The 25,948-nt window shown below is 43.7% G+C and overlaps 1 protein-coding gene and 1 long non-coding RNA gene across 3 annotated transcripts; one reads left to right on the top strand and one right to left on the bottom strand.

Moving 5' to 3' along the window:
* Window positions 1–3,336: 3,336 nt before the first annotated feature.
* Window positions 3,337–8,920, bottom strand: LOC103222291 (uncharacterized). Its single transcript, XR_005242924.2, has 3 exons — window positions 8,819–8,920; window positions 8,648–8,723; window positions 3,337–4,338 (listed from the first exon to the last, which is right to left on the bottom strand). It is a non-coding gene; the product is annotated as an uncharacterized lncRNA (long non-coding RNA).
* On the top strand, window positions 6,700–24,162 carry SERPINB9 (serpin family B member 9). 2 transcript variants are annotated; one of them, XM_007973849.3, is made up of 7 exons: window positions 6,700–6,813; window positions 9,854–10,031; window positions 14,332–14,469; window positions 15,010–15,127; window positions 16,913–17,055; window positions 18,452–18,607; window positions 19,837–24,162. In XM_007973849.3, the coding sequence occupies exons 2-7, from the start codon at window positions 9,864–9,866 to the stop codon at window positions 20,242–20,244; spliced, it is 1,131 nt and encodes a 376-aa protein (XP_007972040.2). In that variant the 5' UTR covers window positions 6,700–6,813; window positions 9,854–9,863; the 3' UTR covers window positions 20,245–24,162. The 2 variants fall into 2 exon arrangements, with proteins under 2 accessions (XP_007972040.2, XP_037861627.1); XM_038005699.2 differs by having other exon boundaries at window positions 6,719–6,817.
* The last annotated feature ends 1,786 nt before the right edge of the window (window positions 24,163–25,948 follow it).

Here is a 25,948-nt window from a genome sequence, read left to right as displayed (position 1 = left end):
GCAACTCATGAAATGTGTTTTTCTTGCCCCTGAGCATCTCCTCTGCCATGGCCATGGTCCTCATGGGGACAGGTGGAAGTGTACCTATCACATGGGGAGAATGACGGCAAGTTTTCTCCTGTGTTTCCACAGAGGGGCCTTTTCATACCTTCACATCAGCCGGTGAAAGTTGGGGTGGCCTGTAGGTGGCAGGAAGGACCTCATGACAGCAGAGGGCAGACGTGGATAGAAAGGTGAACTGTGCAGGATGAGGAATCTCCATCAAGTGATGAAGTTCTTTTCTCTAGACAAAAGCATCCATAAATCATAGCAAAATTGCATCTTTGGTAAGTAAGGTAAAGCTATTCCACAAAAAGACAAAGAATTTCAATTTTATGTTTTAAACTTTTGCTAAAAAATGTGTTTAAAATAGAATTGCAGCTGTCAATGAACATTCCGTAAAATGGGTTATTTTTAGTGGATGATAACGAATACGTGAAAAAAGAAAAGAAAAAACACAAATGCGAACGTGTATCTTCTGGAGCGTAGAGGGCAAATATATTCTGACTGCTCCAAAACGGATAATGGGGACGATATGTACAAATGAGGTAGTGACTACTGCTTTAGGGAAGCAGTCCTTAACCTTTTTAGTCTCAGGTTTGTTTGGTAATCTGGGGAAGTGTCTCGGCGCGTTACCACCTGTGCACTGTTGTGCAAGTCACATTAGCGGTATCTGGCTGACCTCTCCAACTGCATCCACAGACCCCAGCTGAAGATCCCCCTGCAGCTGTTTCTTCCAGCTTCTGGTGGAAGGGCCTTTGGGCTAAGGGTGGGAGGGAGATAGAGGAACAACCTTCATTTTCACTGTGGCTTGACATTTAAATCATAGTGTTACCTAGAGAACTTCTGTAAAATTACTGGTGAAACATTTTCAGTTTGATGTCTGCTCTTTCTTTGTTCCTGGGGCCATGTTAGATTTAAATCTGAAGACTAATTTTTTTTTTTCCTCTGTTCTGTCTTCCTCCTGTTATTGAGGCTTCCTAGCATGAATAAATCTGCCAGACCCATAGTTCTAACCTAGGGGGCAACTGTGCCCCAGCCTGGAGGACATTTGGCAATGTGTGGAGACATTTTTGCTTGTCATTGTTGAGGGGTAGGTGCTCCTGGCATGGAGCGGGTGGAGGCCAGGGATGCTGCTGAACATCCTATGGTGCACAGGACAGTCCCCAGTGCAAAGAATGATCTGGCTCCACATGTCAGCAATGCGTTGGTTGAGAAACCCTGTGCTAGACAATTAAATCATTTCACTATAGGAGCCTACCTAATTTTCTGTGTAGAGATTCATTTGGAGGTCCCTCTTTAGGGGAATTAAGAGGGCAATGTTCAAAGTTGACGTTGCTGTTTAGTTTTACCAGGCACTTTGTTTAAACAAAGATAAAGATGTTCACCAAGACTTCCAGTCACTTCCCATTGAAGTGAACATATCTTGGAATTGCTGACAGACTTTGGAGAAAAAACATGTTTTAGTAAGTAGTACAATCAATGAAAAGGAAAATAAAAGAGCAACTACAGAAGAGTAGAGAATATGCATAATTCTACTGCCGTCACATGTACTTAGAATTGCACTTGTGTAATTATAATTTTGACTTTTTTTTTTTTTTTTTTTTTTGAGACAGTCTCACTCTTTTGCCCAGGCTGGAGTGCAGTGGTACGATCTTGGCTCACTGCAACCTCCACTTCCTGGGTTCAAGCGATTCTCCTGCCTCAGCCTCCTGAGTAGCTGCGATTACAGGCACATGCCACCACACCTGGCTAATTTTTGTATTTTTAGTAGAGATGGGGTTTCACGATATTGGCCAGGCTGGTATTGAACTCCTGACCTCAAGTGATCCACCTGCCTTGGCCTCCCAAAGTGTTAGGATTACAGGCGTGAGCCACTGTGCCTGGTCTAATTTTGATCTTTAATATTGCTTCTAAATTACATCTCTCTTGTTTATTTTTTGATAACTCTCTTCCAATGTCAATTTCAATACGTCCATTATCCTGCACCCAAATCTGCTTCTCTTCCTTAAACCCTGTCTTCCAGCACGCAGCACGAGGCTCAGCCATCCGGGCCTCCTCCCCCATCTCACCTCTGGGCGCTGGACTGGTTTCCTCTCAAGGCCTCTTACATTTGCCCCCTTTCTGAGTCATCTCTGCTACTGCCTGGGTTCACAATCCCCCTTCAGCTTCTACACTACCATCTTAACTACCTCTTAACCACTCTCTCCAAGCCCAGCCTGAAACCTCCCCTTATCTCATAAACCCCCATTACTGACAGAACAGTTTTTGTAAATAAAAAATCTGTTCATTAAACTGAGGCTTTAAATTTGAGTAGCTTCTATTTACTTAAACATGTACTTACAGTCCAGAAAAAACCCTTCCATAACGCAGTACATGAGGTTCAAACACATTCTACCACGTAGCATGCAGGATGATGTTATTTGAGATCCGTGAGCTGCCTGGGGTGATCCTGGCCACCGGACTGGCTGGATTCCAAGGGTTCTTGTGTAAGATCCAAATACATCCCTGTGATCACTGCTGCCGGGGACTGTCCTGTGGAGGTTGCCTGCTCTGGGCTTAAACCCCACTGGGGCAGATTCTGGGCCCTTTGGCTGGATAAGCACCAGTGATCCCAGGAATCATTTCTGAACATTGGCCTGATCTCTGACTATTGTAATTGGAGAATACTGGGGACACAGGGGGCCACCTGCCACCCTTCTCGTTGCCTAGCCCCTTCTCCCATCCACATCCTCTTCTGTAGAAGCAAGATTGTTTGAGAACAGGAATCTGGGCAGAGGATGGGAGCCTCGTGCCAAGCCCATTATAGCTGAAACCAGGGGAGCACAGAAGGGAGTCGGCTCTGGGCTTCAAAGTATTGCATACAGGCCCTTTCGATTTGACCTCAACATACATTTCAGGGCTCCTCTCCTGCTGTTGTGTTCTTCTTATCCCCCTCCCGACGCACGTACTCGAGCACATAAACACACACACACCCTCCAGACCCTTCCAAGTCCATCTTCAGAGACCTTCCTTGGTCCCTGTTCTCTCAAGCCACCTCGATGATGCTGTTTCCCTGTGTGCCCGCTCGTAGATCTCTATTTCTTGATCATCTAATCCCAGCATGAAGCCTCTCAATCGTTCAACAAATGGGCTTCAACAAATACAGTTGTCTCTTGGTATCTGATTGATGCCAGGATCCCAGTGAACACTGAGCTCTGCGGATGCTCAGGTCTCTAATATAACATGGTGTAGTGTTTGCATATAACCTATGCAAATGTAACGTGTGTAACATCCTCCCACACACTTGAAATCATCTCTAGATTATGTATAATACCTAATACAGTGTAAATGCTGTACAAATAGCCGTTATACTGTATTGTTTTAAAATCTGTATTTTTTTATTGATGTGGTTTTTTTTTTACTTTTTTTCCAAATATTTTCCATCTGCAGTTGGTTGAATCTGTGGATGCGGAACCTGCAGGTACCAGAGGCCAAATGTCCAGTGTGCTAATATAAAAATTGGTAAAGGAGGGTTAGGCTGTCCTGAGGCTCACAGTCCAGTGTGGGAGACAGAAGATTTAGCAGAAAGTCCCTATGGAGCTTAAGTGTTGGGCTGGGGCGTTCTGGGGGCGTTCAGGGCACCTTGGAAGTACCTCGGTGTGCTCGCCATCTCTGCCTCAGACTGCAGCCCCCTTGGGCCAGATATCGTCTCTTCAACTTGGTACCAAGTACACAGCAAGTGCCAAGCCAAGCCCAGGGCAGGCAGCCAATTATTTTTTGTTAACTGAATGCGTAAGACTTAGAATGGAGCCTGACTGTGTCACATGTATGGTAGGAACATGTTAGAGGCAGGGAAATGTTTTCAAGGTTGTGGAAACCTTTGCAGAGTGAACAGGGCCACGCTCCATATCCTGCTCTCTCCAGGCCTTTAAGGAAGTGTGTCAGACGCCCACAGGCAGAGCTGGAAAACGTGGCCTTTGCTAAAGATACAGAAGAGTCCGGAGACGCACAATGGCTGGGTCACTGGTGGTGAGGGACTTTATTTGCAGTGAATTTGGAGTTAGGAAGGAAGTTGCTGCTGGGCGGGTCCTCCCTGTGTCCTGCTGCGGTCCAGTGATGGAGGTCTGCTTACACATGTTTGCCAGGTTTGCAGGCCAGCAACAGGATTCTGTTATTTCTCTAGTGCTTGTCTGATCATGAAGTAGTGATTTTTGAAAAATCCTTGGACCTGGTGTGAGGATCAAAGACTCCCTTCTTCTGGACAGTGTTGGAAAATCCTGGAAAAATGCTTCCTCTGGGGCCCTGTGTATCTTCCATCTGGGAAAACCGTTAAAAGTGATCAGGTAAAGAAATATTTTTGTGGTATGTTGTGACTTTCTTAAAGTAATAAAGTAGAAGAGATTTTAAATGAAAAATATACATAATTGCAAAATCTCTTGATTCTTAGCTATTTCTGAACAGATTTCATGCCCCCTGTATAACCTTTTGTTGGGGAAAGAGGAGAAAGGAAAGGAAAAACTAAAATAACTTTTGTTTTCATAGTTCTGTTTTTTTTATCCTTTGCTAAACCCATTTTCCATGGTTGGTCATATGATTTGGATTGAAAGGACTTTTCCTCTGGCCTTGGAGCACAGAGGCAGCTAACATGTTTGCGCAGTGGTTCACGCCTGTAATCCCAGCACTTTGGGAGGCTGAGGCGGGAGGATCACCTGAGGTCGGGAGTTCGTGACCAGCCTGGCCAACGCGGTGAAACCCCGTCTGTACTAAAAATATAAAAATTAGCCGGTTATGGTGGTGTATGCCTATAGTTCCAGCTACTTGGGAGGCTGAGGCAGGAGAATCACTGGAACTGGGAGGTAGAGGTTGCAGCAAGCCAAGATCACGCCACTGCTCTCCATCCTAGGCGACAGAGCAAGACTCCATCTCAAAAAAAAAAAAAAAAAAAAAAAAAAAGTACATGAATAAATAAATAACAGCTTCTTGTTTAATCAGTTTTCTCTATCGTTATAAATTCTATCTCATTGACTTATTCTTCAATCTTTATTATTTCTTCTTTTCTACTGATTTTGTGTTTAATGTATTTATACTGTTTCTAGTTTTTGAAGGCAGAAACTGAGGTCATTGATTTGAAGCCTTTCTCCTCTCCTAATAGAGGCATTTCATGCTGTAAAGTTTCCCCAAAGTACTGATTTAATAACATCCTACAAATTTTGATGTTTTTACTTTCATTTTTTATTAATTTCAAAATACATTCTAATTTCCCTTTTGATTTTATAATATTTTTATAAGTATTTTTCAGTTATGAAAATAAATAAAAGTACTGATAAATGCTACCTGGAACCATCAAGAATGACCCTTGAAAACATTCTGCTAAGTGAAAGAAGGGCAGTCACGAAAGACCACCTATTGTATGATTCAATTTGCATGAAATCTCCACAGTCGGTCAATCCACAGGGCCAGAAAATAAATCTGTGGAGTACAGAGCGTCTCCCAGAAGCCAGGGGTTGTGAGGAGGAGGAAATAGAGAATAATTGCTAATGGGTATCACAGTTCCTCTTAGGGTGATGAAAACCTTCTGGAGTTAGACAGTGGTGAGAGCTGGACAGCTTTGTCAATATACCAAGAACTATTGAATTGTATGCTTTAAAAGGACGAATATTATGGTCCGTGAATTGTCTTTTAATAAAGGTCTTATTTTAAAAAACAAGCTAGGCATCTAGGGTTTAAAATTGAAGGAGGCTCTGATTCTCAGGGCCACGCAAATGCAGGGTTGGCACCTATGAGTGTGGCCCTCCTGAAATGTTGTGCCTTAGGCACCTGCCTTGCCTCTCCCTAATTCAGGCCCTCAGGAGAAAGCTCTAATTCTGGTCAATTCGAAACAGGAGGACACGGCTTCTGGGAGACACTCAGTGCTCCAGAGAGAGGCATTTGGTCCGTTCTCTTCCTCTGGACGGCACGTGCCAACATGAAATGCTTCCAATTGCGTCCAGCCTAGGATGGAGCGGGGTAGGGGGATATCTGATGACATTACGAACTGCTGCATCAACTCCCCCGAGTCCCTGCCTCTGGACCCCCGAGAGAGGACACAAGGAGTGTCCGGAGCCCATGTGACTCAGTGTCTCTTCCCATCACTTCGCGGGAAAATGGGGCTGCTTACACCGCACCGCAGCCCAAGCACCTGTGGCTGGAGAGGGGCTCGGGCGCCAGGAGTGAGGAGCCTGGTTCTGGGCCCGGGACTGGTACTAGTTAGTGGTGGGACCTGGAACAAATGGTACTAGTTAGTGGTGGGACCTGGAACAAACGCTTTGGTTCTAAGTGAATCCCTCCTATTCATGACAAGAGGCGTGGAACACAGACCCATGGGGCCTTCCCACTGGAACATGGAGCTTGGCTGTCACCCGACCCACTTCTCTGGGCTCAGAATTTCACTGGGTTCAAAACCCGATCCCGAAGCGGCCCTGGCGCGCGCCTTGGGAACCTGGCTGGCCTCAGGCTGGCGGGAGCATTCGCGGACATCGCCCTGGGCCGGGAGGACTGGGGGACCCTGGCCTGCCCCTTCCCCTAGCCCTGACCTCGGCCACCACGCGCGCCGCCCCCGCTGGTCCCGCCAGGCTCCGCCTGAAGCCAGAAAGCGTGGGAGGGGCCCGACCCCTGCGGTATAAAAGCGGTGCCCGCAGAGGCCCTAGTGGGAGTCCGCGGCGAGCGCAGCAGCAGGGCCGGGTCCTGCACCTCCGGGATCGGCGTCCAGGCTCGGAGCGCGGCACGGAAACGGCGGCGGCGCTGGACTCGGTGGTAGGTGCGGGCGTCCCCGCGCGGGGCCGGGGTGGAGCACGGGAGTGGCGAGCCTCAAGACCCGGCTGCCACGGAGAGGTGGGACCGGAGGACAGGAGCGGTCGCTCAGCCAAGAGCCCCGGAGAGGCGGTGCCTTCTCGGTGGGGCCAGCAACGGCTTCCGGGGGTGCCTTGGAGCGCGCAGCCGGCCTCCGCCTTGGCGGCCCACAGCCAGCGCGGACCATTCCCTCTCCCAGGTCCGCTCGCTGCCCTTCCCGGGCGGAAGCCCTGCTTTGCAGCCCCTCCCCACCGGCCGGCCCTGTTTTCTCACTGCTCCTCTCTGCTCTGGGAGCCGCAGGATGACGTCTGTCCTGCTGCTTCTCTGTCCTTTAAAGTCACCAGTCTCGGCCGGGCGCGGTGGCTCACGCCGGCAATCCCAGCACTTCGGGAAGCCGAGGCGGTCGGATCCTTTAAGATCAGGAGTTCGAGACCAGCCTGACAAAAGTGGTGAAAACCGGTCTCTACTGAAAATGCAAAAATTAGCCGGGCATGTTGGCGAACGCCTGTAATAATGTCAGCTACGTACTGAGGCAGGAAAATCACTTGAACTCGGGAGGCGGAGGTTGCAGTGCACTGGGGTTGCGCCACTGCACTCCAACCGGGCCGCATACAGAGCGAGACTTCGTCTCAAAACAAAAGTAAACAAAAAAATCCCCCCAAAACACAAAAAACCCCACCACCACCACCAACAACAAAATAAAGCCACCAGTCTCGAGTTTCAAATCCGAGCACTCTTATCCATCTTAATTCTTTCAATAATTCAGCGAAACAGATGGGGCCCGTCCTTCTTCGGATTACTCCTCCAGGGACTATGAATCCGCGGAGCCAGGCTCAGCCGTCGCCTGCAGGGCCTGCGGTCTGTGGGGACCGCCAGCAAGATGAGGAATCACCTTCTGGGGAGGGTTGCGCCGGCGGGGTCAAGGGAACCTCCTTTAGGGTGGGAATGAAGCCTCCAGGCCGCGGTGTTTGAGGGTGAGTAGAATTAATCCCGTGATGGACATGGGGCCTTCTAAGGGGGACCAGGAGTTTGTGAAGAGGTGACTTTGGGAGGGGTTCAGGATGGCCAGAGGTGGAGGCTGTGACCTGAGCGAGGCTGGATCAAGGGAGGGGGCAGGTGGAGAAGAAACCGTTCTTTTTTTGAAACGGAGTCTCGCTCTGTCGCCCAGACTGGAGTGCAGTGGCCGGATCTCAGCTCACTGCAAGCTCCGCCTCCCGGGTTCACACCATTCTCCTGCCTCAGCCTCCCGAGGAGCTGGGACTACAGGCGCCCGCCACCACACCCGGCTGATTTTTGTATTTTTAGTAGAGACGGGGTTTCACCGTGTTAGCCAGGATGGTCTCGATCTCCTGACCTCGTGATCCGCCCGTCTCGGCCTCCCAAAGTGCTGGGATTACAGGCTTGAGCCACCGCGCCCGGCGGAAGAAACGTTTTAACAAGGTGGCTTTGAGCGGATCCTAAGGGTCCCGGGAGATTTAGGAGGAAGGACAAGAGGATTAAGACACGGCTTTCTGAGGATGCTGTGTGGCTGTGGCCCGGTGGTGGCTGGGGGAAGCGGGTTGTGTTCATTGTCCAAGGCTCTCCAGTGCTTTGTGTGGCATTTTGGGGAGCACAGATGAGGTGTCCCGACAGTGGGGAGTGGCTCTAGGGAGACCAGAGGCTCGGGAGGGGGGCCTGCGCATTAGGCCAGGCACAGGATCCGCAGTGGAAAGAAATGTGGACACAGAGTGCAAGTCTTGGGGATGGGTGTGGGGGAGGAGGGGGATGGAAAGGGGTCAGGGAGGTCTCCCAGGCTCACCTGGAGGCATGAGGGTCTCATTTCCAAGGGCACTGGGAACTGCAGCCTGGGGGTGGGGGTTCATTTGGTTTCAGACCTGTGGAGAAGAGACCCACCCCCTCACATTCACACTTTGGCCTCCAGTGGCTTCACAGGCACCACCCCCTTGTTCTCACCTGTTTTACTCCTCACCTTGGGCTGTTTCTTGCCTTTCCATTCTGGCGTTCTGCAGGGATCAGTTCCTTCCTCTCATGCACCATCTACACTCATGGCTTTTGCTGGGAGTAATGAGTAAAGTTCCCAAATAGATGTTTCTGAGTTAGCAAGCACATTAAAAACAAAACAAAACGAAGCAAAAACAACACACAATTGTCTAAGTCCCACTTTCAGTGTTCAAGGGTCACATGATGTCCAGAAGCTAGTGATGGGCAGGAGCTCTGAATGGAGTTACTGGGATGTCAGGCCGTGTGGGCCTGGGGCAGGCTGGCTGACGGAGCAGACTGGTTCCATCCCAGCTGTCCAGGACACACTCACTTGCCTCTGTGGATGACAGTTCCTTGCCTCACAGCTGTCTGTCTCTGGGTCAGGCTCAGCATCTCAGTGTCTTTTGGGTATCAGCTGAATGACAGGGAGGCCACAGGCTGGTGCCCAGTCGAAAATCTCACAAGGACTCTTTGTAAATGCATACAAGAATAAGAAAAGCATTTTCCTCCTCCTTCCTGAGCCCATTCTCTTCCTCAGATGGGACGATCAGGTCCTTACAGAAAGAATTGGAGTTCACTGCTCCCAGCTCTCTCTCTCTCTGTGTGTGTGTGTGTGTGTGTGAGAGAGAGAGAGCGAGAAAGAGAGAGAGAGAGAGAGAGAGAAAGCGGGAAAGAGAGAGAGAGAGAGAGAGAACTCTGCAGGCGAGCCAGTTCTGTTGCTATTGCTGGCTTGAGCTGCTGCCATCACCACACTTAGCTAATTACCTTAATATTTGCTGGTGCCCAGTTGAAAATCTCACAAGGACTCTTTGTAAATGCATGCAAGAATAAGAACAGCATTTTCCTCCTCCTCCCTTAGTTTTTGGCTGGAGACTAACAGAAAATAAAATTTTCTCCAACTTGAAATACTTATGAACTTTGAGAAGAAAACAAAAAGTACGATTCCAAAATTGCCCTGTAGTAAGTAGGTCAGTAACATTCAGGGAGTGTCAAAACTGCATTTCTCTTTATTCTTCACTTCCAGGCCCTGCATCATGGAAACTCTTTCTAATGCAAGTGGTACCTTTGCCATACGCCTTTTAAAGATACTATGTCAAGACAACCCTACGCGCAACGTGTTTTGTTCTCCTGTGAGCATCTCCTCTGCCCTGGCCATGGTTCTCCTAGGGGCAAAGGGAAACACCGCAACCCAGATGGCCCAGGTAAGCTTGCCTGTGCCCCAGGAGCAGGGACTGGCCTGGGCTGCATGTTCTGTCACCAGCATCACACTCATACTCCACAGCCACTGAGAAAGGAGGGCAGGACTGGGGCCCGAGTATGCAGTGGCCATTTCAGGGAGGCGGGGGTCCACCGGGAAAGAAGGGGGGCAGGGCAGGGAGGCAGGAACTCTGCTCCACCGAGATTTATTTGGGGGAAACTTTCCTCCGTTAATCCCTTGGAAAAGACCATCCAAGCTGTCTTGTCCTAGCACGGAATCTTTGTTTAGAAAATGATACTGAAATTATTTGAAATATAAGTTGCAAAGACCTACCTCTTTTTTGCAGCAAGAGACTGTAACTATAAACTTTCATTGGTAAGGAGGGTTAATACCTGTTTCAAGTTGTTTCTGTACCAACAGCTCAGGGAGGGCATCAACGGAAATTTGCCAGAAGGATTCCAGGGCAAGTGCTTAGTTACCGCTGCACACCGTGCAGGTACTGCTCAGCTTAGTCTCACCAACGTTCAGAGAACCTCTGAAAATGATTCCAGATCAGTGCTTGTCCCCAGACGTTTGTGGAAAGGAGAGGGAACGTACACCTGAGATGAAACTGAAAGCTTGCGTCATCCCTGACCGCGGGCCCCTGGACACGCCTTCATCATGGGAGTTGTCCTTTGTTCAATATGACTCTTTTTTTTTTCCTTTGATGACACTTTTCAGTAGCGAATTACTCATTTTAGTAATTTCCCAGCTCATTGTGTGAAGGAGGGAAGGTTTATGTATAAAGGCTACCAGCCTTAATAATTAGCACAGAGAAGCTCTCTAAAATATATACATTTGGAAAAAGGGCATTACAATGAAAATACGCATGCCATAGCAAGCTATGTGTGTATTCAGGGAGGTGAAATAACACTAAGATTTTTAAAGGAAAAAGTAAAGAGGATTACATAATCCCTTTGAAATAGTTATTTTTGGCAAAAAGATCAGTAACGAAGGTGATGCCAGTGTGAGGTTGGATGGGGAGTTCCTGGGTAGACATCCTTGTACAAGTATTTTGTTGTGTAAGGCTGTGATGGCCTTTGTGCAAGAGTGTAGTTTTTTACGGAGTCCTTTGTGATAGTTTTGTTATCAGGCATTCAAGCGTGAGAACCCTCTCTTCATGGTCTTCACTGTCTCTGTCAAAGTTTTAGTTTTAGTTTTTGTTTTTGTTTTTAACATTAGTGACTCCATTTTGGGTCTGAAGTTCCTTACGCTTAAATCTTTATGATCTTTTTCTATATTTTAGGCTCACTGATAAACCCTTATAGAAAGCTTTCTTGAGAGCACCAAAATTGTTTGGGTACCTTCTTAGGTGTGACACGGAGCTCTCCATGGCTCCAGTGTTCACCTGGATACTCGTGAGACACCAAACATACTGAGTACACATTGCTACCTGTAACATGAAGGGAAGCATTAATAGCAGCAGAAATATTTTAAAGGAATTATTTATTTTTCCTTCATTATATAACTGGTAAAAGTCCACTATAAAATTTAAAAAAAAAAATAAAAGTAGAAGGGAGGAAAAAAAATCCTTATGGATCCATCACGCAGAGACAACCACACTTGATAATGTAAAGCATCTTCCTCCAGTCCTATTTCCCCATTTTCTTTTTCTTTCTTTCTTTTTTTTTTTTTTTTTAGACAGAGTCTGGCTCTGTCGCCCAGGCTGGAGTGCAGTGGCGTGATCTCTGCTCACTGCAACCTCCACCTCCTGGGTTCATACCATTCTCCTGCCTCAGCCTCCCGAGGAGCTGGGACTACAGGCGCCCACCACCTCGCCCGGGTAATTTTTATTTTTAGAGACGGGGTTTCACCGTGTTAGCCAGGATGGTCTCGATCTCCTGACCTCGTGATCCGTCCGCCTCGGCCTCCCAGTGTGCTGAGATTACAGGCATGAGCCACCGCGCCCGGTTCTATTTCCCCATTTTCACTTGACATTTTGTACTTTGGTAATTATATGGTGTCTTTACTTTTATAACTGTTTTTTCAGCTCATCTGAGGATTCGGTGAGACAGTCCATGTAAAGCAAGTGCTCAACATGTGTTGGCTGTGAATAGTAATAGTGGTGTCACAGCCTTGGGTGAAATTGGTCTTAGCTTTTGGTTTTGTTCTATTTTTAACAGGGTTTCTTATCAATAGTCTATGAGCTGCCTAAAATAAATTTAGCAGCTTCCTCTTTTTTCTATGTTACAGGACAGTGTGTATTGCATGAGAAATAGAAATTGCTTGAATATTAGGAAAAAAATCCCTCAAAAGATCATCTAAGCCTTTTTGGAAGTAATTCTCTCTCTCTTTTTTTTTGTTCATTCATTGTGCATTGTGACTGATTGATAGATTCTGTGGGTTGTTTTTTTTTTTTTTTTTTTTTTTTGAGATGGAGTCTCGCTCTGTCACCCAGGCTGGAGTGCAGTGGTGCTATCTCAGCTCACTGCAACCTCCAACTCCCGAGTTCAAGTTCAAGTGATTTTCCTGCCTCAGCCTCCCAAGTAGCTGGGATTACAGGCACACGTCACATTGCCTGGCTAATATTCATATTTTTGACTGGCGTTTGGTAACTTATAATCTGTACTTTATTGAAAATAATTATATAGTGTTTTTGTTTTAACATTCCCTCTGTTTATATTGTTGTAACCTCTTTTTCACATAAAACTTTCCTTTGGAGTGCTTTTTAAAATATGTGGTGGGTGGTTGTCTGTTATGTATGTATGTGTGTTTTCTTTTAAAGAACCAGTTCTTGGATTCACTGATCATTTTGTGCTTGTTCCAAAACTCCTTAGGAGTTTTTCTGTATTTTCTCTAACATAATGATGTAAAGTTTTAGCATTTTATTACTTTCTTGGTAGTACTAAAAACAATGCTATGTTTTAACTTATCTTTGGCCGAACTCTTTGGTCTAATATATATCACCCATATTTTGATTATTTTCTAAACTATTTGTCATATACTTATTTAGAGGAATATTTTTTGTTTGTTTGTTTGTTTTTGAGGAAGAGTCTTGCTCTCTTGCCCAGGCTGGAGTGCAATAGTGTGATCTCGGCTCACTGCAACCTCCGCCTCCTGGGTTCAAGTGATTCTCCTGCCTCAGCCTCCCAAGTAGCTGGGATTTCAGGCAAGCATCACCACACTTGGCTAATTTTTGTATTTTTAGTAGAGACAGGGTTTCGCCATGTTGGCAAGGCTGGTCTTGAACTCCTGACCTCAAGTGATCTGCCTGCCTTGGCCTCCCAAAGTGCTGGGATTACAAGCATGAGCCACTGTGCCCAGCCTAGAAGAATATTTTAAATAATTGTTTAGAAGAGGGATTTTTTTTTTTTTTTTTTTTTTTTTTTTTGACATGGTCTTGCTCTATCTCCTAGGCTGGAGTGTGGCAGCTTGATCACAGCTCACTGCAGCCTCAAAGTCCTGGGCTCCAGCAATCCTCCCACCTCAGCCTTCCAAGTAGCTGGGACCACAGGCACACACCATCATGCCCAGCTAATTGGAGATGGGATCTCATGATGTTGCCCAGACTAGCCTCAAACTCTTGGACTCAAACAATCCTCCTGCTTTAGCCTCCCAAAGTGCTAGGATTACAGGCATGGGCCACTGTGCCTGGCCTGGAAGAGTATTGTAATTGTTACTTTGAAGAGTTAATTATTTAGAAAAGTGTTTTCAGTAATATTTTGTATGTCATTTTCATTTTGTTGGCATTTTGTTTATAATGTTGATTTTTTGTTACTACATTGAAGTTAAAGGATATAATCTATATAATTTCTGTATTTCAGAATGTATTGAGACTTTGAGACTTTTCTTATGGTCCAATATGTGTTATATTTTTTGAAATATTTAAGTAACACACACACATATGGTCCCTATAGGGTACAATTTTAATAACTGTGTTATTGTCTTATTAATCACATTGCTCATTTAATGTCATTATTTCCTTTTGAGGATTCTGATGGTTGTATTTTTATTTTTCCTTGCATTTTTTCTGCTTTTAACTTTTTAACTGCATCTTTTTTGTTTTTCTATAAATTTTAGAGGTAATTTTCCCACCACTTAGGGCACATTTATATTTTCCTTTGGATGCCAGATTTTATCACAACCTCTTTTATGAGCTTTTCTCACCCTTGTCATTTTTTTTCTGTTACTCACCTTTAAATGAGTGAGATCCATTCAGGCAGGCTGGCTACATCTTTTACTTGCCTGTTTTCTGTCCCCTCTCTCTCCTTTCCCCATCCACCAAAGAGCTATCTTGATAACTTTGAAATTATTTCTCACAACAGGCACTTTCTTTAAACACAGAGGAAGACATTCATCGGGGTTTCCAGTCGCTTCTCGCTGAAGTGAACAAGCCTGGCACACAGTACCTGCTGAGAACAGCCAACAGGCTCTTTGGAGAGAAAACTTGTCAATTTCTCTCAGTAAGTTGAATCAATAGAACGATAAAAGTTGTATTCAACATATCTGGTGATATAGAGTCTGGGAGAAAGACCCTAGAGAAACTGAGAAACTTACATTAACCAATTAAAAAAATTGTACCTTTTTTTTTTCTAAGATGGGGTCTCACTATGTTGCCCAGGCTGGTCTCAAACTCCTGATCTCAAATGATCCTCCTGCCTGTTGGGATTGCAGATGTGAGCCACCATGCCCAACCTAAACTTCCTTTTTTTAAAGACCACAATTCTATAATTATACCTTGCATTAGTATTCCAAAAGTAGTCTCTACTTTTCTTGAAAGGTAAAATTGAAAGGTAAAATTCTCAAGTTCATTTCTGGTTATTCAGGGTCCAATGCATACCTATTCACAAACTCTGATATTTTAACATATCTTAATATGATCACTTTTAAAGAGTTCTGTGTATTCTTTTTATTAAAAAAAGATAACATATTTAGAATTTTTGAAAGTTTGTTGACATTTGTATTTAGCAGTGCAGCCTCACTGAACATTTTTCTCTCCAAAGACGTTTAAGGAATCCTGTCTTCAATTCTACCATGCTGAGCTGAAGGAGCTTTCCTTTATCAAAGCTGCAGAAGAGTCCAGGGAACACATCAACACTTGGGTCTCAAAGAAGACTGAAGGTCAGAATGACAAGTTATTCCACCCTCCTCCCAACCCCTCCTCCTGCGGCTCTTCCTATTCCTCCTTCCCTCCTCTTACATCCTCCCTCCTCCCTCTCTCCCTCCTATCCCTCCTTCTCTCTCTCCTCACCCACCTCCACCTCTCCACTCCGGCCCCTCTAATTTCACGGGTGTTTCAGATGGTCAGAGTAGTGTTGACTGGCAGGGCCTCCTGGCATACTGAACCTTGATGGACTTATAAAGGTTCTGATCAGACATTCAGGTTTTCAACAACAGAGATTTACTTTTGTCTATTCTCCCAGGACTAGAGTAGCTGATATAAATGTCAAAAGAGAGCTAGGGATGGTGGCTCTTGCCTGTAATCCCAGCAATTTAGGAAGCCAAGGTGGGCATATCACTTCAGGTCAGGAGTTCGAGACCAGCCTGGCCAACATGGTGAGACCCCCCATCTCTACAAAAATACAAAAATTAGCCAGGCGTGGTGGCCTATGCCTGTAATCCCAGCTACTTGGGAGGCTGAGACATGAGAATCACTTGAACCTGGGAGGCAGAAGTTGTAGTGAGCTGAGATCACGCCGCTGTGCTCCAGCCTGTCTCAAAAACAAAAAACAAACAAAAAACAAATGTCAAAAGAATCTCAGGCCAGGTTTCCAGTTTAATAACTTACATTAAAATATACTCTCCCTGGCCTGTAACATTCACATGTCAGGTGGCTCCATTGTCTCCGTGAGAAGGAGATTGACGGACAGATCTTGCCTGAGGTATACACTTGGGCTGCCTCTTCCTAGGTTCTGGGGGACCTCCATCACCATCACCTTTACCTGCTAAGGTCACTTCTGACTTTTCATGTCTTCCACTTAAGCTCCTTTAGTTTGTCTTGCTAAGCCTACATTTGATTGGTTAACTGCAGACCCTCTCTCAGGGCTGATCAGTTCCACAGACTGAAAATATCCTCCATTTGGGGTTGAACTTTATTCATCCACATTTCAGAAAGTGACATGTTCCAGTCTTGGCCTCCAAGACCAATGACGGTCTGATGAACGATGCAGACTTCTCTGCACCAATGATGCTTAGTACCACTAGGAACATTTCTATTTCTGTGAATAAATGAGACGGTAAAGACTGGGAGATGTTCTTCGCTTAAAGTCTCAGCAATTGTTCCCCCATTCCTGCTTGGAGTATTTGCCACAGATGCTTTCTTGAGGCAGTGAATTAGCAGGGATGCTCTCGGTTCATTGAAAAAGTACCACTTGATCTCCAGGGAAAGAAGGAGTGATCTTTGCTTGCCCACATTCTCTTTTCCAGAGATGTCTGGTGCTTTGTTGAGGGGATTCGGCAGGAAGATCTCCTCCAGAAGCTTCTAGAAACTCCCCATGTGCCCAATGTCAGCTCTTCCCGCTTTGAACCATCCAGTTTAGAACTGAGTGTGATCACGAAGGGTTGGGTCAAACACTCCATTTAACCACATGAGACAAACACCCCTTCAGCCTATCACATTTCCTGCCGGTCTTGTTCTCCAACCTGGTGTAATTTTTCTACTTTCTACCAACCTGCTTTCCTCGAGTGACTTAGGTGTCTTTCACCATCCTCAACTTGGTGGATGTTCTCAAGGTGTCGGTAATCATGAATGCCACTCACACGTGCTGTTTTTATTTCTGTACGTAACAACCCACACTCAACAAACTTGAAAACAGAAGTTTGCTTCTCAACTAGTCATCCAGGATCATCGAATACATCAGGTTCTTACAAAAAGCAACTGAACGTAGTCTCTACTTTTCTTGAAAGGTAAAATTGAAGAGTTGCTGCCGGGTAGCTCCATTGATGCAGAAACCAGACTGGTTCTTGTCAATGCCGTCTACTTCAAAGGAAAGTGGGATGAACAGTTTGACGAAACGTACACAAGGGAAATGCCTTTTAAAATAAAGCAGGTAGGGGGACGCTTGTTAACATCTTGCTACTTTGATGAAGAAGTTGAATGGAAAGATTTAACTTTGTAAAATCATAAGTGACGTAAGTGTAAGCCAAAGGGAATTTGAAACTTAAAATATTTCTGAATGAATTTCTTAACTCAGTAGAAAAAAACTGAAGGAATAAAACATATTTGCTGCATATATATATATAATATATATGTAGTGTTTTATCACTGCTCTTAACTACCTTTGATAATTTCTTATAAACCATTGCTGCCACCTCTTTTTGGAAACTAAAGATCTTCCTTTAAGCTCAATTTACTTGGCTAGAAAGCAAAAAAAAAAAAAAAAAAAAAGGTGTTAAGGTAGTGTGGTATGTGGGAGTGGGAGTGAGGGGCAGTATAGGGCAGGGTAGAGGGAGAGAAGGTGAAAACATGTCTTTAGTTATTTTTAAAATTAAAGTAAGTTTTGATTTGAATTGTTAACTATCATTAATTCAGTATTTACAGCTTTTTAATATTAAAACTTCATGACAAAGACCTTAGTTTTGACATTGAAGTAAAACTTAATTAAGGCAGGCATTAGAATAATTTTCCATAATCCTCCAGCCCCTAAAAAGATACCATTTTAGTGCAATTAGAAAATGAAAGCAGGTAACTCTCCTGCATTTTTTGTAAGGTGTACTTGAACTTAAAAAAAATTAGTTCTCTAGTTGCAAAGGGTGGGAGGAGAATTCTTCTAACTTTGGTTTTAGAATGGTTTTAATTTTTATAATAGATGACCTGTATCAATTTTTAAAAGTGAATTTAATAAATGTAGTACTTTGCTGAACTTCTGTGTGCATATGCCTCTTCTGTATTTTAAAAAAGTTATTTCCTTAGAGTATCATAATTGAAAAGATTGGGTTAAAATACATTACTATATACGTAGGTCGTAGGTCATCACTCTTTCTGAGAGAGTGTACCCATTTATACTCCCTGTCATGCTGTTGTGGAACTATAAGTTTGATCCCACTTTATGATTTTTTTCTCATATGTTGGGTTGGATAAATAGGAAAAACAACACACATTTTTTTCTAATTAAATCAAAACAACTTTGTATTTAATTTCATTTGATTATATTGTTTTCTTAGATCTATTTGCTGAGCACAAATTAAATGAGAAAAATCTTTCTCCTCTGGAAAATGCAGAGTATCACATTTTATTTTGCAGAATAAAAGCTTTCCCAGGGTAGTACTGTGTCTGCTTGCAGTGATGATAAGAAGGAACTGGTTGCCTTTTTTTTTTTTTTTTCTTTTAGTGTTAATTGGGGCATGAATGTGGTGGTTTCCATCACAGGTGCTGAAAACACTATCGGAGGCAACTGCAGCTCTTCTGAAACTTTTAATTGCCTCTTTTAATAATCCTTCCCCCAGGAGGAGCAAAGGCCGGTGCAGATGATGTATCAGGAGGCCACGTTTAAGCTCGCGCACGTGGGCGAGGTGCGTGCGCAGCTCCTGGAGCTGCCCTACGCCGGGGAGGAGCTGAGCCTGCTCGTGCTGCTGCCTGACGAAGGCGTGGAGCTCAGCACGGTAAGACCCGGGCGGGAAGAACCCAGGGACGCCTTTGCGGGCAGAACTCGAGCGCCACTTGCACCTCTTGTATTTACCTTCCGAGTTGGCCATGTGGCACACGCACACTGTGCAGGCACTTGGCCTTGGGTTCAAACTTTTGTTCAAGGCTGACTTTTCCCAATATTGTCTGCGTGATCTGCCAAATTACACATCTCAGTCCTCTGTTTTTTCATCGCTAGAAGGGGTAGGGGGCGGTTAAAATGCCTTTTAAAATAAATCAGGTAGGAGGAAACTTATAAAAATCCTGCTAGTTTGATGAATGGCAGACTTTTAACTGTAAAAGCATAAATGACAGCTAAGGGTTATTGCCCGGTAGGGTTATGATGAGGATAAACGGTGGGTAATTCAGGTAACAAGCTTACCACCTTGCCTGGCAAATAGTAAACTCTCTACAAATGTGATCCGTTATTATAATCATTCTTAGCATTATGCTTTGAAAGTCTAAGAACTTGAAATAGAGAATGAGGAAGTCTTAACTTTCACCTAACGAGGCTGGGAGGGGGGATCGTGGCATCCGGGGGGGTGTGAAGTCCAGTGCTCAGAGGGTGGGACCAGAGACAGCCTCTGATGGCACATCCAGGCACTCGGCTTCCTTTCAGCATGGATCCCTGGGGTGAGAGAGTCACCCGTGGCAAATGGCAGGCAGTGGAACCCCATGACTTAAGAGGTCTGTGTGCGCAGCAGCCATTGGCTCTCCCTCTGCCCACCTGCCTGACTGTAACCGCTCTGCTCCAGAAACTATGCGGAGTCTCATCTGGGGCGGATAATCCTGTTGGAGTGGCTCACGCTGAGAACCCTTTCGTTTCCAATCCTTTTCTTTACTAGCAATGGTTTGTTGTCTTTAAAAAGACTATGTTTGAAAAGCAAACATAGTCGCCTGGGCATTGACGCTTGTCACAATACAAGATGTCTCTGGAGTTGCTGGATAAGGAGAGGACAGCCACAGCCTTCCTGCCTCTGGCTGCTTGGTGTCTCTCCCCCTTGTCAAGGAAGTGGCGCATGGGATGGCACATGGGACATAGGACAAGTAGGAGTGCTCACAAGCTTCTGGCAGATGAAGGGGCCACTGATCCTATGTGAACAAACAACACCTACGTGCAAGAGGAGGAAGGGGACTGTGTGAGTGCCTGTGTGCTTGTAGATGTGCACTGAAGTCGGAATCTTAAAGTCTAATTCTGGTATTTCAGGTGGAAAAAAATCTCACTTTTGAGAAACTCACAGCCTGGACCAAGCCAGACTGTATGAAGAGTACTGAGGTTGAAGTTCTCCTTCCAAAATTTAAACTGCAAGAGGATTATGACATGGAATCTGTGCTTCGGCGTTTGGGAATGGTCGATGCCTTCCAGCAGGGCAAGGCTGACTTGTCGGCAATGTCAGCGGAGGGAGACCTGTGTCTGTCCAAGTTCGTGCACAAGAGTTTTGTGGAGGTTAATGAAGAAGGCACCGAGGCAGCAGCAGCCTCAGGCTGCGTTGTGATTGCAGAGTGCTGCATGGAATCTGGCCCGAGGTTCTGTGCTGACCACCCTTTCCTTTTCTTCATCAGGCACAACAGAGCCAACAGCCTTCTGTTCTGTGGCAGGTTCTCATCTCCATAAAGGGTGCACTTACTCTGCACTCAGCCATTTCCCTCTGGCTGTGTCCCCAGATCCCCACTACAGCTCCAAGAGGATGGGCCTAGAAAGCCAAGTGCAAAGATGAGGGCAGATTCCTTACCTGTCTGCCCCCATGATTAGCCAGCATAAGTTCATGATGCTTCACACTCAGCTCTTCCATACTGACCACCCATTTATCCTACTTAATCAGAATCTTGAGAAAATAGACCATAATGATTCCCTGTTGTATTAAAATTGCAGTCCAAATCCCGTAGGATGGCAAGCAAAGTTCTTCTAGAATTCCACATGCAATTCACTCTGGAGACCCCGTGCTTTCCTGAGACCTCAAATACATGCCTTAACCCGCTGCCTCAGTGGTAATAAACGCTGCTAGATATTGCTACTAGTTTATAGATTTCCTGGTGCTTAGTCTTTTAAAAAAGGTTTTAAAATGCACACGTATATTTTGTCTTTTTTTTTTCTTTTTGACATCTACCAATAACCAACCACGCACCAAACACTGCATTTGGCACTGGGGATGCAAAGGGGACAGAGCTATCCTCCTTTTACACCTGGTCTTCAATTCTGTGCCCAACTTACATAGCTTTGACAATGACCAGGTTGGACTCTTTAATGTCTTTCAAGGTATGATGTAATCCTCTTGTAGGGATCACATCTTTCTTTATGATACTGTATTTCTCTACCTCTCTTTAACAGTAAAAATCCCATTCAACACTTAAAGCTCATTTCAAATTCTTCTTTGAGGAGTTTTTCCTTTCTCCACAACCAGATATACAAATTTTGCATTCGGAGGGCACTTTTTTTTTTTTTTTTTTTTTTGAGACGGAGTCTCGCTTTGTCTCCCAGGCTGGAGTGCAGCCGTGCAATCTCGGCTCACTGCAAGCTCTGCCTCCGGGGTTCACCCCATTCTCCTGCCTCAGTCTCCTGAGTAGCTGGGACTACAGGCGCCGCCACCACGCCCGGCTGATTTTTTGTATTTTTAGTAGAGACGGGGTTTCACCGTGTTAGCCAGGATGGCGGGCACTTCTTTCCTGGTAGTTCTTTTATTTTTATTAATCTCTGTATCCTTAGATAGTCCTCCAACAACCAAGGGTTGGGACTCTGTCTTACATATTTGGGTGCCCCTCATAGTGCAGTAATAAGTAAGTGGGTTATATATGAGCTGTGTAACTTATTTTTTATTTTTATTTTTTGAGACAGAGTCTCGCTCTGTCACCCAGGCTGTAGTTCAGTGGCCGGATCTCAGCTCACTGCAAGCTCCGCCTCCCGGGTTCAGGCCATTCTCCTGCCTCAGCCTCCGGAGTAGCTGGGACCACAGGCGCCCGCCACCATGCCCGGGTAATTTTTTGTGTGTTTTTAGTAGAGACGGGGTTTCACCGTGTTAGCCAGGATGGTCTCGATCTCCTGACCTCGTGATCCGCCCGTCTCGGCCCCCCAAAGTGCTGGGATTACAGGCGTGAGCCACCGCGCCCGGCCTGTAACTTATTTTTTTAATGGCTGGATATCACTTGAGTTTATTGTTTTTTAAGAATTTTTTTATTGAAGTAAAATTCACATAACATAATTAACTATTTTAAAGTGAGAAATTCAGTGCCGTTTAGTATTGTTAACAACGTTGTGTATCCACCACCTTTATTTAAAGTTCCAAAAAAATTTTTCTCCTCTAAAAGGAAACCCCATCCCATTAAGCAGATAACGCTCCATTTCTTCTTCCCTCCAGCCCTTGGCAACCACCAATCTGCTTTCCGTCTCTATGGATTTATCTGTTCTTCATATTTCATATAAATTGAATTGTTTGAGACCTTTTGTGTCTGGCTTCTTTCACGTAGCAGGAGTTTCTGAGATTTATTTACATAGTAGCATGTATCAACACTTCATTTTTATGGCCAAATAATATTGTACTATGTGTTTATAGCACAATTTATGTGTCCACTCATTCACTGATGGACGTTGGGTCGTTTCCGACTTCTGGCTATTGGGAATAGTGCTGCTGTGAATGTTTGTGTACCTGTGTTTGTTTGAGTGCCTATTTTGCATTCTCTTGGGTATATATCTAGGAGTGGAACAGCTGGGTCATATGGTAATTCTATGTTTAGCTTTTTGGGGAACAGACAAACTGCTTTCCACAGCAGTTGAACCATTCTACATTCCCACTAGCAATGGGAATGTACTTACTATTTTCCTTTTCCTTTTTTAAAAAAATATGTTATAGCCATCTTAGTGGATGTGAAGTGGTATCTCATTGTGTTTTTTATTTGCATTTCTTATGTAATGAGCTAGAAAGTAAAGTACAAACTAGATGGGACATCCAGTCCCTTTGATAGATAATGCTGAGTAAAAAATGAGATGAAAGATGTTTGTTTGTTTGTTTTAGACCAGGGGTGAAAGTTTATTAAAACTTTAGAGGAGGAGGAATGGAAAGAAAGTGAAGTACACTTGGAAAAGGGCCAAGTGGCCAAGTGGACATCTTGGAGGTCAAGTGCCTAGTTCAGTACTTTTTTTTTTTTTTTTTTTTTGAGACGGAGTCTCACTCTGTCACCCAGGCTGGAGTGTAGTGGCATGATCTGGGCTCACTGCAATCTCCTCCTCCTGGATTCAAGCAATTCTCTTGCCTCAGCCTCCCAAGTAGCTGGTATTACAGGTGCCTGCCACCACACCCAGCTAATTTTGTATTTTTCAGTAGAGACGGGGTTTCGCCACGTTGGCCATGTTGGTCTTGAACTCCGGATCTCAAACAATCTGCCTACCTCGGCCTCCCAAAGTGCTAGGATTACAGGCATGAGCCACTGAGCCCAGCCCTAGCTCAGTATCTTTTGATATTATGCATATGATACATAATATGATACATATCATACATAATATATTATGTATCATATGCGGATACTTACTGCATTTCTTTTATTAGTGGTGAAAGTGTTTTATGCATTTATTGGCTCTTGAATTTCCTCCTCTATGAATTGTCATTCACACACCTACTTTTCTACTCGGTTTTTACATATCTTTTTGCCTATTAAAGATATTATCCCTCCGTCTTATATTTTTTCTCATTCTTGTATTGCCTTTTAAATTTTGTTATGATGTTTCATTAATAAACAGCATTTTGTTTTCCTCTATAATCAAATCTAGATTTTTCCTTTTGTGATTTCTGACACCACTTCCATTCTTAAAAGTACTTTTCCATTCATAAACTAGTTAAATAAAAGTTATTTTTTCCTCTAAACTTTTATTTTTGTAATGATTTAATTCACATGGAATTTGATTTTGTATTATTGACATTCAGGAGAAAGCATAATTTATTTCTTAATAGCCAATTTCTGGATATTATTTGTAAATCTATTTTTCCCTAGTGTTCATTCCTATTTTTCCATCTTTATTTTTCTAAGTGAACTTTAGAATAATTTTTTAAGAACCCAAGTAATGTTTTTAACTTGTTGAGAGTTTTTTGGGGGGAAGGATTAGCATGACATTAAGCATATAAATTACTTGGGTAAATTGATGTATTTACAATGTTTAGTTATCTCATTAAGGAAAATGAGAAGAGTCTCCATTTATTCAAGCCCTTTTGTTATACTACTTTTATTAAAACCATTTTTTTTTTAGTTTTTTTCTATATAAGTCCTACACATCTTTTTTTTTTCTTGTTATGGTTATTTCTAAATTTTAGTAACAATTTTAAACAATAGCATTTCCCCCGACCTGATTATGGATGGCATATAAGTAAACCATTGAAGTTTATACATTTATCTTGTGCACGACCAATTTGGTATATTCTTTTGGTAATTTAAGAATTTTCAGTAAATCATCTTGGAGTTTCTGCTTATGATTTTGCAATAGGCAAATGATCTTTACTATGTATGTAATGGTATATGCAAATAAGAAAGAGGACATCCTTCTAACTGATACGCCTCTAGTGTCTGTTTTTTGTTTATTGTTTTGTGTTTGTCTGTTTTGCATTACCTAGCCATTGTGAGACAACATACTATAGTTTGGATGTTTGTCCCCCCACATTTCGTGTTGAAACATGATCCCCAATGTTGGAGATGGGGTCTAATGGGAAATATTTGGATCATGGGAGCAGATCCTTCATGAATGGTTTGGTGCCATCCTTGAGGTAATGAGTGAGTTCTGGCTTTATTTGTTCCCCTGAGAACTGGTTGTTAAAAAGAGCCTGACCCCTGCCCTCTGTCTCTTGCTTTTGATCTATTGCCTTATGATCTCTGCACATGGCAGTTCCCCTTCACCTTTTGCCATCAGTGGAAGCAGCCTGAGGCCTCACCAGAAGCAGATACTGGTGCCATGCTTTTTGTACAGCGTGCAGAACTGTGAGCCAGTGAATTACCCAGCCTCGTGTGTGTGTGTGTGTGTGTGTTTTATAGCAACACAAATGAACAAAGACACAGAGTGCACAATCATGAGAGAAATTCTTGTTCTGCTCTCTGTTTTAATGTAGAGATTGATAATATCCAGTGTTGGTGAGCGTATGAGAAAACAGGCATCCTTACCTTGTGTGTGAGAATGTGGATTAAGGGTTTTTGAAAGGAAGTGGGAGCCTTTCCATTTTAAATGGACATTCTTTTTGGGCCAGCATTTCACTTTTAGATGTCTGATCTACATAAGTATTTGCATACATGCTTAGATATGTTGAGGTTTTCTCTGTAGTATTTTTAAAGGCATTTTTGTAGGATTATTCAAAAAATTGTGGTAAAGAAAAACAAAATTTACCATCTTAACCATTTCTAAGCATACAGTTAGCATTATTTTTGAATAGCAAAAAAGTAAAGAAAAAGAAAAAGAAAAGAAGGAAAGAAGGCAGAGAGGGAGGGAGGGAAAAAACAAAGAAAATGAAGTGGAATTAATTCAATTTTAATTTTTCCTTCAATAGGAGAATAATTTAATTATAGTATGAACTTTGCAGAACTTTAAAAATCACAATAGGTTCAAATGCACTTATTGTAAAAGACCATGAAAACAAATTAAGTGAAAAATGTAACTTGCAATGCAATGTGTATAATATGATCTCATTTATATGAATGAAACCCTGTATATGTACATTCATGTATGTGAATCTATGGGAAGAGGTTTAAAAGGTGACACTTTTCACTGCTAACAGAGGGTGTCTCTGAGATAGGTTTGGGGAAGGAGATATGGGAAAAAACCTTCCATTTTTTGCCTTCTATATTTCTGTAATATTTAAAATTTTAACAAGGAAAATCTAATTGTGTAGTCTGCACATAATCTAAAGAAAGAAGAACTCCATTATACAACCACTTGTCTAATACTAAGTGACATGGTATTGAAATTGAAATAAAATCCATATAAATGGGTTTTGAAAATATCTTTTTATCCTTGGTTTTTATAAGAGTTTTTAATGAGAATGGCAATTGAACATTGACTTCCTCTTTTCATAAGTAAAGTCTATTTCTGCCTTTTCTTTTGTTTAAGAGCTGTTTTTATTTCCTGTTCTGTGAACTGACTTCATATACTTTGCCCATATTTTTCTTCGGGAGTGTAGGTCTACTATGCATGAATGAGTAGAAGCATTTTATGTATTCAAGGAATTAAGCCAAGCACAGGGGCACGTACCTGTAGTCCCAGCTGCTCGGGAGTCCGGGGCAGAAGGACGGCTTAAGCCCAGGAGGCTGTAGTGTACTGTGATTGTGCTTGTTAATAGCCAGTGCACTTCAGC

Source organism: Chlorocebus sabaeus, chromosome 17 (genome assembly GCF_047675955.1).
Source record: "Chlorocebus sabaeus isolate Y175 chromosome 17, mChlSab1.0.hap1, whole genome shotgun sequence".
In the NCBI taxonomy this organism is placed as follows: domain Eukaryota; kingdom Metazoa; phylum Chordata; class Mammalia; order Primates; family Cercopithecidae; genus Chlorocebus; species Chlorocebus sabaeus.
Note: the sequence above shows the minus strand (reverse complement) of the source record. Positions and strands in the feature narration are given on the sequence as shown.